This window comes from Canis lupus, chromosome 38 (genome assembly GCF_003254725.2).
Source record: "Canis lupus dingo isolate Sandy chromosome 38, ASM325472v2, whole genome shotgun sequence".
NCBI classification, from domain to species: Eukaryota; Metazoa; Chordata; class Mammalia; order Carnivora; family Canidae; genus Canis; species Canis lupus.
Window position 1 is genome coordinate 2716038 of NC_064280.1, and position 13436 is coordinate 2729473.

The 13436-nt window shown below is 53.8% G+C and overlaps 1 protein-coding gene across 7 annotated transcripts in view; it reads right to left on the minus strand.

The window, feature by feature from the left end:
* The window catches only part of SLC41A1 (solute carrier family 41 member 1), a 32318-nt gene extending 23213 nt beyond the window's left edge, over positions 1–9105 (minus strand). For 4 of the 7 annotated variants that reach the window (XR_003125706.3, XM_049106869.1, XM_025421091.3 and 1 more), the window contains exons 1-2: positions 8181–8540; positions 5444–6473 (exon numbers count right to left, since the gene is read on the minus strand). Coding sequence is in view for 6 of the 7 variants with exons in the window: in XM_049106869.1 (XP_048962826.1) it covers positions 5444–5818 (375 nt within the window). In the remaining variant the exon portion in view is untranslated. Of the gene's footprint in view, positions 1–5443; positions 6474–7889; positions 7995–8180; positions 8541–9004 lie in introns of those variants that run through there. The other 3 variants (XM_049106868.1, XM_025421089.3, XM_025421090.3) reach the window with 3 other exon arrangements.
* Positions 9106–13436: the final 4331 nt, after the last annotated feature.

Here is a 13436-nt window from a genome sequence, read left to right on the forward strand (position 1 = left end):
CCCCAGGATCATGAGCTGAGCCACCGAGGCGCCCCTGGATTTCTCTTTTCTTGTCAGAGTGCTCTTTGTGGGGGGGGGGTGTGCATGTGTGGTGTGGAGAAGTCAGTGCCAGGATCTCAGGGGAGGGCATATCTCTCCAGGCCTAGAGCACATCGTGACCTTAGCTCCTGGTCTGGCCCCAGACAGGGGGAGGGCCTAGGACTCTCTTTAGGGGAGCCCCTCTCTAAGACTAAGGATGGGAAAGAACCCTGTCTCCCTGCTCCTTCTCCCCCAGCAACAGTTGCCGAGCTCTGAGGTACCCAAAGGAAGAGCCAGCCCCTTGCAGATGCCGGAGGGATGCCTGAGTCCCTTCTCACTCGCGGGGTCCCCAGAGAGAAGGCAGCCCCAGTGAGCCCCAGCCACCCTGGAGGAACTCAAACTCAGGCACTGCTACTCTTGGACATGGCTGCTACTACCCCTGGGGTTCCAGATCCCCGGGGGCCAGCCACGCTCGGTTCTGCCTCTCCTTTCTCACCTAACCTGGACAAACATCTCCGGAGAGGGGAAGAAGGCCCCTCTGCTCCCCTCCCCTCATGAGGTGGCTGACTGGGGGGCTCTCGGAGCTTCTCTGGGAGCCCAGCCTCATATCCCCTCCTCCCCCCAAACCACCCGCCCCTCCCAGCATCCAAGCTGCCAGTTCTCTGCGGAGCTTGGCTCTCCTGCCCGGCGTACGTGACGTGTATGTGCTGGCGGTAAGGAAGGCGGGCAAGAAATACTTCAAGTGTATGCGTGGAATACAGTCTAAATTGTTTGTAAGGGATATTGTTTGTCTTTGTGATTATTCGAGAAACAAATGTAGGAAGCTCAGCTAAACCCCTCTGGCTGCCCCTATTGGCACTCCAAAGCACTCCGCCTTCCAGTACACACGTTAGAAGGACCTAGAAGGTACGGGGTTTCAGTTGTGATGAGCTGAGAGACAGACAGGCAAGGGAACCGAGCAGCCACGGTAACAGCCCCTCTGCAGAAGTCTTCCCAGCCCACACAGAATCCAGCCTGGGATCTCACACCCCCTGACCACCAGCCTAGCAAAGCCCTGAGCTGGCACTTGGGTCAGAGTAGCCAATTCCTACACACATACTTTCTTCACCCACAGAACCTTCTCAAAGAGGCAGCTCAGGCAGGGGCAGGGGTGGGGGGTGGCCTCACAGCTGTGGAACCACCTTGGGGGGCCGGGCAGCCCCTGAACGGGTAGAGTGTGGCAGGGGCAGGCAGTGAGTGTCTCTTTTTCTTCCTCTGGCCTAGTTCAGGCCCATCCTGTTCATCCTGGCTGGGAGTGCCTGCCCCTGAAGTCAAACCTGTCAGCCAAGCCTTCACCCACGCCTTCCTGCTCTGCTGGGGACAGAAAAGGCCATGTTCCAGGAAGCGCTGCCCCACTTGGCAGGGGGAGGGCATCTACAGACAGCATTGCTTTTCAGACATGCAGTGCCTCTTCCCTATCTTTCTCTGTCCCTCCCAGGGAGTGGGGCTGCTCATTGGTCCCTGCTCTCTGGGGGTTAGAAGTGAGACTGCTCCCTCCACACTCCAAAATAATCCTGATTCAGAGTGATCACCCGAAATCTTGTACCTCAGTGGCTCAACCATTACCTCTTCCTTATCTTTCCATCCTGCCTTTTCTGTCCCTTACCTTCTCCAGCCTCATATACTCACTCTTTCCTGCTTCTGAGTGTTCTGCTCTGAGCTCTCCTCCCTTCCAGGGGGTAGAAGCAGGGAGGAGAGGCACAGCCAGGAAGAGCTGGAGTCAAGACATTAAGAAGACAAAAAACCCCTGAGCACCAGGATGTGGGAAGACCTTGGAAGCTGGGCTGGAGTTGATCTTTCAGGGTGAGGACTGAGTCAGATCACCTGTCTGAGGCTTTCCCCCTCTGCAGGTGTCCCAGGTGTCCAAGGACAAGGGCCTCAGGGCAGTACCTGGGTATCCAGGGCTGCACAAAGTGTGAGAAAGGAGGTGGTCAAGGAAGATGGGATCTGAGCATCCTGCCCAGGAGTGCCAGCGGCCCTGGGAGCAGGCCAGCCAGGAGGAATGCTTCTTTGCCCTCCACTCCACTTTCATTGTGGTGGACTCTTCCATATACACAGCAGAGCTGAGAGCAGGAGGAGGAGGTATTTGGGGGAAGGGGTCTCCTTTCCTCGAGATCCTCAGCAAGTAGTAGTGAGTTAAAATAAGGACCTATGGGTCCTGCTTATCTTAACACAGCTGGGAATTCCAGGGAAGATTGCTCCACCACCTCTTGCCAACCCTACCCCTCAAAAAGTTGACAGCAGGGGTGCCTGAGTGGCTCCGTGGTTGAGTATCTGCCTTCGGTTCAGGGCGTGATCCCAGGGTCCTGGGATCGAGTCTTGCATCGGGCTCCTCACAGGGAGCCTGCTTCTCCCTCTGCCTATGTCTCTGCCTCTTTCTCTGTGTCTCTCATGAATAAATAAATACAATTTTAAAAACTTAAAAAAAAAAAAAAGGCTGACGGCAAAGAGGAGTGAGATGCCCTGCAATGGCCTAGGACCAGACTTGGACACCACTGATGCAGGGCACAGAGCACCTGTGGCAAATCCATACCCAACCACAGTCAACCCCTTCCAGTCCCAATGTGGGGCCCAATCCTGCTTTCCTTCCTAGAAGTCATAGGAACGTTGACATGGTGGGACATTGGAGCTGATGGTAGTCCATGTATCCTTTTTCTAATTTTGGTCAGTACACCAGGCCCTTATCTCACTGCAGAGGCTGGCTGTGCACGTTGACTGGGGTGGAGCAGGGAGGGAGAGCAGATAAGAGGCAACAAAAATGACCTTCCAGAAAGAGACTGAGTCTTCTGCAGTAGTAGGGAAAGATGGGGAGCCCTGGACCAAAGAGACATTGGCACCAACTCGGACTTCTGCTCATTTGCTCTGAGATGCTAGGGACACTCTACAGCCATCTGCTCCAGATGGCCCTAGTCTTAGGCCACTCCGGCTCTGTCCCATGGAAGGCCATTGCACCTTATGAAGGGGGATGAAAGTGTGAATCCCTAGAAATCATCCTGTTCTTCCTGAATCTGAGATTGTCAGCCACCCCCACCCAACAACCTTTGCCTTCCCTGGCTGTGGAATCAGACTCTCCCTGTGGTCCTATGTCCTGGTCTTTCTGCATCCTCCTCCTGCCCTGATATCACTGTAGCCATCTGCAAGGCCTGCTTCAACCCAGCTGTGGCAGGAAGGCTGGGGGAGGGGGACCAGGACAAACAAACCATTGTCATTCACATCAAATGGACCCTAGCTCTGGGGTGAGCCTAAGTGCCACACCGAGGGCAACTGCTGGCCCTCTGTGGGCATGTTGGGCAGGCTCCAAGTGTACCTACCGATGTCTCAGGCTCATGGGTGTGCGATGAGGGTGGGGCAAGACTCAGAAGCCTTTTCCAGCTCTGGAATTCTCTGAGTATATGGGAATGGGGTGGGGGTTGGGGCCTGCTAAGAATCTTTGTTCTTGTTCACTTTAGAATATAACGCCAATTGTTCCAGATTCTGATCCACCCTTTTCTTTGAGGGAAGATGGAGAGCAGACTCCTCCCTGAGTCTTTAACCAACTGGCGACCACGGGCATGGTATAGGCCAAGAGGTTAAGGCTCTGAGTCCAGATGACCATGGACAATTTACCTAATCCGTCTAAGCTGTAGGTTTCCTATCTACAAAATGGAGAAGATTATGGTTCTTACCTCATGGGTCTACAGAAGACCCATGCTTCAACAAATGCTCCCCAACCCCATTATTATTATCCAGAAAACAGAACAACTGGAACCTGGTTCTACACCCCTTTGTAAGTACCAAACCAGAACTTAAACACTCCTAAGAATGAGAACCAAAGCCACAGTAAAGGGATGGAAGAGGTGGAGAAACTGCTACTTCAGTCTCATTTCTCTTCCGGCCACTACCGCCACTCACTGCCCTAGAAAGTGAAACAGCCACTGGGGAGGAATTCAAAGTCTGCCTTCCCAGCTGCAGATTGGCTTCCCAACTACCATGAAGAACAACCCTGAAGACAGTAGGCCGGGGGAAGGGAATGCAGTATGAGGCACTTTGGCAGGACGTAAACACCATCCTCATTATCAACAGGCTTCTAAGGGCTCAAATCAAAGTGGTCCAGGTGGACACCGTTGACAGAACCAGCTACAAGCAACACACTCAGTTCCCCGGACACCGGCATGGAGACATCCATCCACCAACAGGACTCTGCATCACCACATGCATCATTTGTAGGGTTGGCTTGGCATGATCCTGAGTTCCATGTCCTTCTGGGAGATATCATGGTTAGAGACCAACTGGGAGGTCCCAAGGGCCAAGGCCCAATCTCTTCCCATCTTTGTATTTCCCCCAAGTACCTAGGACAGAGCTCAGCACTCAGTAGGAATTTGATACCTGCTAATGATGAACTTTGATAAACCCAGTGCCTGCGGGTAAAACACTCAGCGTGCCTTACTGCACTTCAAAACCTTTTACCTGGAAACAAGACTTGAATGATCTCTTGGACCTGAAGGTTCTGAGTCCAAACCTACAGTATGCTTGCGACATAGCACGCCCCAGACTCTCAGCTTCCGGATCCTGCCAATTCCCATCCTTAACTCTACCCAATTTTAGTATATGTGCTGCCGAAGTGAGCACATCCTTAACTCTACTCAAGAGCCTCACAAAGAGCCCTCTTTGCCCCGGGCAGGTTCATGAAAGACAGGTAAGAAGCAGAGAGGAGAGAGAGTTCTGCCCAGGCCTGGTTGCCTTTTGTCCCCATTTACTCCACACAATTAGCACTTCTGGGTCTTACCAGGTTGCCCACCCCGTGCCACTTCCTGCCCAAATCATGCATCAGATAGCATGTGCCCACCCCCAGGCCCCAAGGAGACTGTGCCAAGGTTACAGGCAGATAAGCAACACAAAACGCCTTTAAGAACCTTCCCACTTAATTTGAGACCCTCTTGGCAGCCAAACAAATTCCTGCCCAGCAGGGGGATGCAGGGGAGGCTTGAAACTGAGCTTTTTACTGTGGGCATCCTTGAAACCCCAAGTGAAGGGAAAAGAAAGCATAAAGAGGAGTCCCATCTAAGCGTCCCTCCTACTGACACGGGCTCAGGAGGAGTGCCCCGGGACGGATGGCAGGCAACAACCTTGTTCCAGCTCTCCCCTTCCAAGCCTCAGCTCTGGAATTCTGCTTCTGTTCAGCAGTGCTGCCCTGACCGCCTCCTCAGGGCTACTGGGGTTCCTCGAGGCTTCTGTAGAAAGTAACTAGACCAAGCAGAATTTGAGGACGTGATCCAAAGGGAAATGGTTCTAGGAAGCGGCAGCTGCTTCTCACAGGGAGGTGGAGAGAACGCTCCCAGAGTCGGTTGCCCAGGAGGAAAAGGTAGCCCCGGGCTCAAGGTCAAGAGCCGCCCTACCCAGGTCCTACCTGCACGATGTCCAGCACCATGCCAGCAGCCACAGTCCCAAAGCCTGCCAGGAGGAAGGGGAACAGCACTTGCAGCCCGATGGAAAAGGAGGTCTCCTTGAGTGGAGAGGGCGGCGCGGGGCCATGGTCGGTGCTGACGTCATCACTCTCATTGCTCTGGCTCCCGTTCTCCAGCAGGGCGTCCTCCTCCCGGACCCCCTTGGCGTTGGCCCGGGACTCGATCACCACCACCTCCACGCCGGCCCCGTCAGGCCCCAGGAACTCTGAGGTCCCGGCCAAGGGCTCTCGCCCGGGGCCATCTGAAGAGCAGGGCGAGGGAGCAGGGCCAGTCCCGTTGAGCTGGTGGGCGTCCTTCGGCTCTGGCTTAGAGGACATGACGGGAAGGGAGGAGGGGAAGGGGGAGCTTTCCTTTCTCTCTCTCTTTTTTTGTTTCTTTTTGCTTTCTCTCTCCCTCTCTAAGTCGGGAAAAGAATTTAGTCTTGGGGTGAGCCCAGGCTTGGGCGCCGCGGGACCTCTTCCCACGGCTCTCTGCTCCTACCAGGTGCTGCAAAAACTGGTCCACCGACAGGCAGCCCCATCAAGCACTGAAGCTACGAGCCGGAGGGAAGCAAGAAACTCCCCACCAGACTCCGCAGCCAGCCACCGGGGGTCCAGATGCCTGACTCTGGCCGGCCAACACTGTGCTGGGGGAAGAAGCTTATTTGGCCTCTTCTCTTCTTTGGTTCTGAGTGAGCAGCAGGCTCCTCAGAGCAGGGGGCATCCAGAGTAGAAGAGCCCAGCCAAGTCTGGGGTGCCCTCTGAGGTGGCCCTTCTTTCATGAAAAGTAGCTTGAGTTCAAATCCTTTGGAAGGTAAGCCCCGGCCTAGGGCTGCGGCTCCTTTGGCCTCCCACAGCTCCTCGGGCTCTGCTGGTCCCAGGGCAGTGTCTGCTGTCCTTCCACTTTCCTCCAGAGATTTCCTTCCTTCCTGGGAAGACCTTGTCCTGTCCTAAATCCCTGGTCCTTCAAGTTACGAGAATCTGTGTGGAACACCTGATGTGGGAAGGAAGGAGACAAGAAAGAATGCTATGACATGGCAAAGGACAGCTCATACCAAGACAACTTTCCCACAAGACAGGCATAAGGAGTTTGTTTTTCTCTTGCTCCTTTTCACTAAAACTACCCATGCCTGCATTGTGACATCTGGAGGCCCAGTAGGCACTAGCCCTGTGGTCCTCCCAACTGGCAGCCCACAGCCTGGCAGGGATCACCGCTGTTGTCAACAGCAGCGAGACAGGGCCAGCCTGGGAGACCTTGACATTGTCTTCTTGGTGACCAGGTGTGGACAGGGATGTCCTGGGGAGACCCCTTCTTGAATGATCATTAAAAACCCAGGATGATTTCAGTGTGGTCTCCCAGTGGGGTCAGTTACGAATTCAGTCACAAGCTCCCTGCCACACAGCAAAGATACTCCACTGTGGATAGTGATTGTTTACAGTCACAAGACAGCTGTGCGAGGCAAATAAACAGGGAGAATCTGATCATTAAGTGAACGACTCCAGACCCCCAAATGCCCTAGCCCATGGGGGAGGGGGAAATACAACAAAACTAGGAGGACTCCCTGGGCAATGGGGCAGGGCTGCCAGACCAAGGCCAAGAGCCAGAGGCCTACCCACTCCTGCCCTTGAGAGTCAGCAGTGTTACAAAAAGCTCAGGCGCTGACTGGGATCCAGGCTTCTGTCTCTACTTCTCTCCCCCTGCTCTTGGCCCTGTGGATTTGTCAGATAGGACAGGGGAGTTATCTCAGTTTGAAAGGGAAGAGGGTAGAACTTTTGGTTATTATGCACACATTTCAGTTTCCTAGGTTCGCCCCGTTCCCCAGGGTTACTGAGAGTTGGATATGGTGGAATTCTAAAAAACAAAAACAAAAAACAAAAGCAGCAACTAAAAAAAAAAAAAAAAAAAAGTAAAACCAAAACAAAGCAGCATAAGCCAAAACACACTTGCTCCCAAATGCAAGCGTCTAGCTGCAAAGGCCCCACTTCTCTTGTTTAAGGAATCCCCAGGCCCTGATCCCACTCTCCCATTTCACCAAAACAGTTCTTACAAGGAAAAGAAAAAAAAATAATACGTTTTCTTAAAAAGAGAATTTCCTTAGGTAGGATGAACAAGTACTTAGGTATTCCAAACACAATTAGTCAACTGCAGTTTGGGAAAGGGTGATTCAAACTCCAGTAACTGACCCATGGGAACTGTTTTCTCTTTCTATAGGCTCAGGTCATACATCCAGATTTTCCCTTTTGGAGTCTCCTTAAACACAGTCCTGCGGTTCTCTCAAAGACCCTCCCTCGAGATCCAGAACGAGATGGGGGGGTGGGGCAGGAGAGAGTGCACGGCCCCTATGCCAGCAGCGTCTGCTAGAATTTGACGCTCCCTCCCTCCTCCTGTCTTCCTGGCAGGCCACCTCACCCGAAAGGGAGGCCGGTCAGTCCCTCACCCCACTCCTTCCAGCAAAGAGACTTCGGACGGGCCTAAGGCCCTGGGATGAAAGAAGCAAAAGTGAACCAGGATGCCCTGAGGAGGGAACAAAACAGACCCGTTTCAGTATCTGCAGACCCGGTGGGGGGGGGTGGGAGTAGCTGGGGGGGGAGTAGCTGGGTGGCCTCCCCCCGCCTCTCCCGCATTCGGACTCAGCAAATGCGCTGCGCGCCAGGGCTCCCGCCCTCCGCCTCCCACCGCCCCAGCCCCAGCAGGACTGACCTGCCTCTCGCTCGGGAGGAAAGGGGGCGCCTGGCGAGTGGCAGCAGGGACCCGTGGTCTCGGGGGGTGCAGGGCTCCCCCTCTTCTCATCACTCCTCCTCCGCAATCCTCCTCGGCCCCGGCGCGCCCCCCGCACCCCCGGCCAAGGCGAGCGTCCAGCCGCGGCGCCCCGCTCGCTACATCTCGCCCCTGCGGTACAGCGAGGCCGCCGCTCCGCCCGCGAGGGTAGGTGGCCGCGGAGGCAGGATATACGGCCTCGGCCGGGCGGGGGGACCCGGGCGGGGGCCGCGGGGCCGCCCTCGCTCGCCCCAATCGCTTCTTGCCCGCGGACTCGGGCCCGGCTGGTTGGCTGCTGGTGGCAAACGTGATCTGGGGCAGGCTGGGCTGGCAGCCCCCCCGCATCCAAAATAGGTCCGGGACGGGCAGGCGCAGCAGCCAATCCGCGGCCGGGGAGGGGGCGGGCTCAGCCTCGGCCCCGCCTCTTTCCCTCGCTCGGGGCCGGGGGGCGGGGCGCGGGGGCCGCGGCGAGCGCGGGGCGACGGGAGCTGCGGGCGGGGGCGGGGGCTCGCGGGGCCCTCCCGGGCGGCCGCCGCCCCGGGTTCCCGCCGCCGGGCGCTCGCGGGGGGCCGCCTGCTCCGCGCCCCGAGCCCCCCCTTGCCCTTTGCAGGCGAGCGCGCCTGGGCGCGTCTCCTCGCGCGTCTTGAGCGTTTCCTCCAGCCTGGCCCTCGGGAAGACCCGGGCGCGGGGCTCGGGGGCTCGAGCATCCGTCCCCGCCCCCGCCCCCGCCCCCGCCCCCGCTCGGCGCCCGGACACGGCGTGCCCACCTCGCTCTTGGACACAGCCCGCTCCTGTGGGCTCGGCCCCTCGCGCTGCCTCCGGACCCCGCGCTCCTGCAAGCCAATGGCCCAGCCCTGACGCCACCGGCCTTAATAACGTCCCAGTTTTGGAAGGGGTGGGGATGGGCGGGCGGGAGGGAAACGAGGTCAGACGCGCGCCTAGGGTCCCGCAGGCACCCCCTGAGGGAGGGGCGGGGGGGAACCCGGCTTCCTCTGCCCCACTGGTCCCGGGGGCAGCACAGGGGAGACAGGTCCCCATCGCGGGCTAAACGAAACTTTCCCTGACGCACCTTGTGGGATCGCAGAGGGGTGTTCCCATCTCGCCCTCTGCCACTTCCTCCCTGGGGTATCTCCACCTCCAACGCCAACTCAGGACCAGCGCTCTCTGGGATGTTTTTGTGCAGGGGGTGTGACCTCGCCCCAGAAAGGAACTGCCACCCACCCCCAAGTTTTCCCCTCTTGCCAGTGGAACCTGTGACCAGTGGTTCCTTCCTGCCCTTTCCCACTGGGAAAGTGGCTCAGGGGCCGTTGTAGCTTGGAGCGTGACTCCAGACCCCTGGATGGGGCTTTGGAGTAGAGATGTCCCCGGAGAGTGGAGAACACAGCCTTGGGGTTGAAGCTGTGTGGCTGCCCTTTGCGCTTTCCGACACACGCGAACACACACAGCAACCTGAGCAGGCAGTTCCTTTGGACAGGGGGTGACAAACGTGCAGCCTGGCCACCGGAACTTCCCACTCTAGTACTTAGGATGATTCTGGTTTAGGGGCCGGGACATTTGCATCAAGGGCCTGCAGTCTTAGAGGAAATGTCAGTGTCTTAGAATCCCAATTTGGCTTTAAATACTGGGTCTCTTTGCCTGGAGACAGTGGTAGCTGCTAGACTAGGAAACAGTGGGCTCCATCCAGAAGGATCCTTTATTGAATAGGGGGTGTAGGATTAGGTGGGAAGTTAAGGGTGGTGTGTCTGGAGACTTTTCAGTCAACGGCCGGAGACAATTCCTGTCCTGCTCCATGCAACAGTCTTCCCTGCTGCTTTAAATCGTGCCACAGCTCAGCCAGCTGTGTATGAAATCTTGACCTCCCCATATTCCCTCTCCACCTTCCGTTTTTTAGCCATCTGAAAACAGTTCGCCTCTCCTGTGGGCTTGGTTGTTGTTTTTAATCAAAGTATACCATACATGTGTGAAAACGCACAAAGCCTAAGTGTACAGGTCAACAATTTATGACGCAGTGAACATACCCATATAACTGACACCCAAATCAAGAATTAAGTCCTAACTGGCATCTCAGAAGCCCTCCCCATTTTCCCTCCCAGCCACTACCCCACTCTCCTTACCAAAGGTAACCTCTAACACCACAGAATAGTTTTGCCTGGTTTTGAAACCACTTGTGTAGGTATCATTAGGTATCATTTTGCATCTGGTTTTTCTCCCTCAATATTGTGTTTGTGAAATTCACGCACACGTGGTAGCAGCGGCTCATTTTCATTGCTTTACTGTATGGTATTAAATGAACATACTATAATTTGTTTATCTGTTATTCTGTGCTTTTTTTTTTTGTTCTTTTTAAGTAGGCTCCATGCTCATGGAACCCAACGCAGGGCTTGAACTCATGACCCTGAGTTCAAGACCTGAGCTGAGATCAGTAGTCAGATGTTCAACCGACTGAGCCACTCAGATGCCCATCTGTTATTCCACTGGTGGACATTTGAGTTGTTCGCAGTTTGTGGTTATTAAGAATAATGCTGCTATAACAATTTTGTTTGTGTCCTTTGGTACACTCATGTTCATATTTCTGTTGGTTATAAACCTAGGAACAGAATTACTAGGCCATAGAGTAATCATATGTTTAGTGGTAGCAAATGCTCCTAAATACTTTTTTGAAGTGCTCATGTTAGTTATATACCTGCCAGCAGTGTGTTAGAGTTCCAGTTGCTTCAGATTTTCATCATCGCTTTGTGTTGTCAGTCTAAAAAGATTTAAAAATTTTAGCCATTCTGGTCATGTGTAGTGGCATCTCATTGTGGTTCAAATTTTAATTTCCCTGATAACCAATGAGGTTAAGCACCCTTTCATATCTTTTGTCATTTGGATATCTGTTCAAGTATTTTGTCCATTTTGGGGGGGTCCATTTTGTATTTGGCTTTCTGTCTTACTGCTTTGTAGTTCTTTAAATATTTCAAATATGAGTCCTTTGTTGGTTTTAGGTATTGCAAGTATTTCTATGAGTATGTAAATACAGAAGGCTTTGGTTTTGGGGTCTTCTGAAGCCCCAGGGCTGCTGGGACAAGACTGTGAGCTCTATGTCCATTCGTTCACTAGTGAATTCTCAGTTCCTGGGCCTTAGTAGGACTCAGAATTTGAATGAATAATGGATGAGATAATTAAGACTCATCCAGGTAGTTTGCCCTGCACTGTACTGATCCCTAGGGTCAGACATGGAAAGGGGCTGGAGGGAGCAGATTTCCTTCCATCCCAGCCAGATGTGACCTTGGGAAGGGGAAGACACCCAGCCCTTCCCTACCCAAAGAGCAGAAATAGCTACAATCTGTGAAGAAAGAACCACGGATGTAGGGAGCAGAGGTCATAGATGAAAAGACAGGAACTACCAGCAGGTAGCAAGCCAGCCAGATGCTTCAGAAGGAGGGACTCAGTTGGGGGGTGCATGCTCAGAGACACTCAGGAAGATGGTGAGCATCACAGCAGGCAAGAACCCCCAAAGTTCACATGGGCCTCTTACTGCCTCGAGACATGTCCACTTCTAGAGCTTGTTAGCCGAGAGGTGCTCCTATACTTTGACATACTTTTCCCTCTCTGAAGGAGCTGCCTTGGGACTTTGGCTGCCAAGTCTCATTCCCACCTCTCCAAGGGGAACTCTTTTTTTCAGATCTGGCCTTGACTTCCTCATGGCTTATAATGTCCATCCTGAAGATGGAAGATGATTACATCACCGCCAGTCCCTTCTCCAGGAAGTCTTTCCCCCAGGCCTGTTGCTGTCTCTAGCACTTCTGTCACTGTGTTTCTCCCCAGTGTCCTCTCCTTTCTTCCCTTAGCCACAGCAGGCACCAGGTCAGGTCAGAAGTCCCTATAGGAGGAGGATTTCTCCCTTGGAACACCCTAACACACTTGCAGCACCCCTTTCTTAGGTTCCTAGAAGACAATGAGGCTAGTGGTGGCCTCAGAATTTTCTACATAGAATGATTTTGGGTTAGAAGACTGGCTGGAGAGGAGCTAGATGGTGTGTCATGAAATGGTGTTCGTAGAGCAACCACAGTTATTTTCACTTAGAGTATGAGATTTTTGGTGGTGGGGGAAGGATCTGGGGGGAAGGAGGAGGTGTTGTTCACTGACAGAGTACTGTGGAGGAGCCTGTGAGGGAAACATCTCTGTGGGGCAGATTGCTTCAGCCTTGTTTGGGAATTTTCCTAATATGGGGTTCATTTAGCCTCAATCCTTAGGTATTCCATGTTCCAAGACCCTCAGGTCTTCCTAAGGCCTTCCTTCAGGGACAGCTGAAGTCTACCAATGGCTTCTCCATGGACTACCTGGATACTTATCCTGAAACATCATAAAATTCCAGAGCCCTGTACATCCTGGATCCTCTAACCAGCATGGTAGAGTCACAAGACTAGCCGGACATGGCTGGAAACTTTTCTATCTTTTGTTTCTGCTGGGGAAGGTGTGCCCCCTCCCATTTTTCCCCTCACCATAACCCCTCCCCTGCTATCTCTCTTCCAGAGGTCAACTTCTTTCCTGCTGCCCAGAGCTGAGGTGATATCCCCTTCCGGCTTCATTCAGTTCTAGGAGGATGTAGTGATGGGGGGGGGGGGGGGTGTGGATAGGGAAGTGTGGCCATCTGTGCTCAGGGCTAGCTGCTCTTACCACTGCCTTTGCTTCTCTATAACTGAGCTCCCCTTTTCCGAAGTCCCCTGGATACCTCTCTGGATTCCTCTGGGCAGGAAGATTCCAACTATTTCAAAGCTTCAGTTCTGAAATCACTGGGTATCACTGGGAAGCCCCAGCGGCAAGCAAAACCGCCTGGTGAACCGTAACTGGGGATACAGTAGTAATCTTTGAGAGGAAGTGTTGCAGAGTGGCATGTGCCCCAGTTTTGTAATCACATGGGTTTGAATTCATGTTCAGCCATATTAGGCATGTGATCTGGGATAAGCTTTATGTCTCTGAGGCATATCTAGAAAATGGAGACACTACTCTCTTTTTCAGAGATGCTGTGAGGATTAGTGATAACATAGCAATTGGAACACTTCCTGCACATTAGGAATATTATGATTCCACCAAAAAGGAAGAGGCACCATCAAGGACTAGGCATATGGAAGGGGCAGGTCAGGCTCTCTTTGGGACACATACTCCAGTCTAGCCTTTTTAGCCTGTGAGGGCACTCCTAATTGTGAAGGGTTAAAG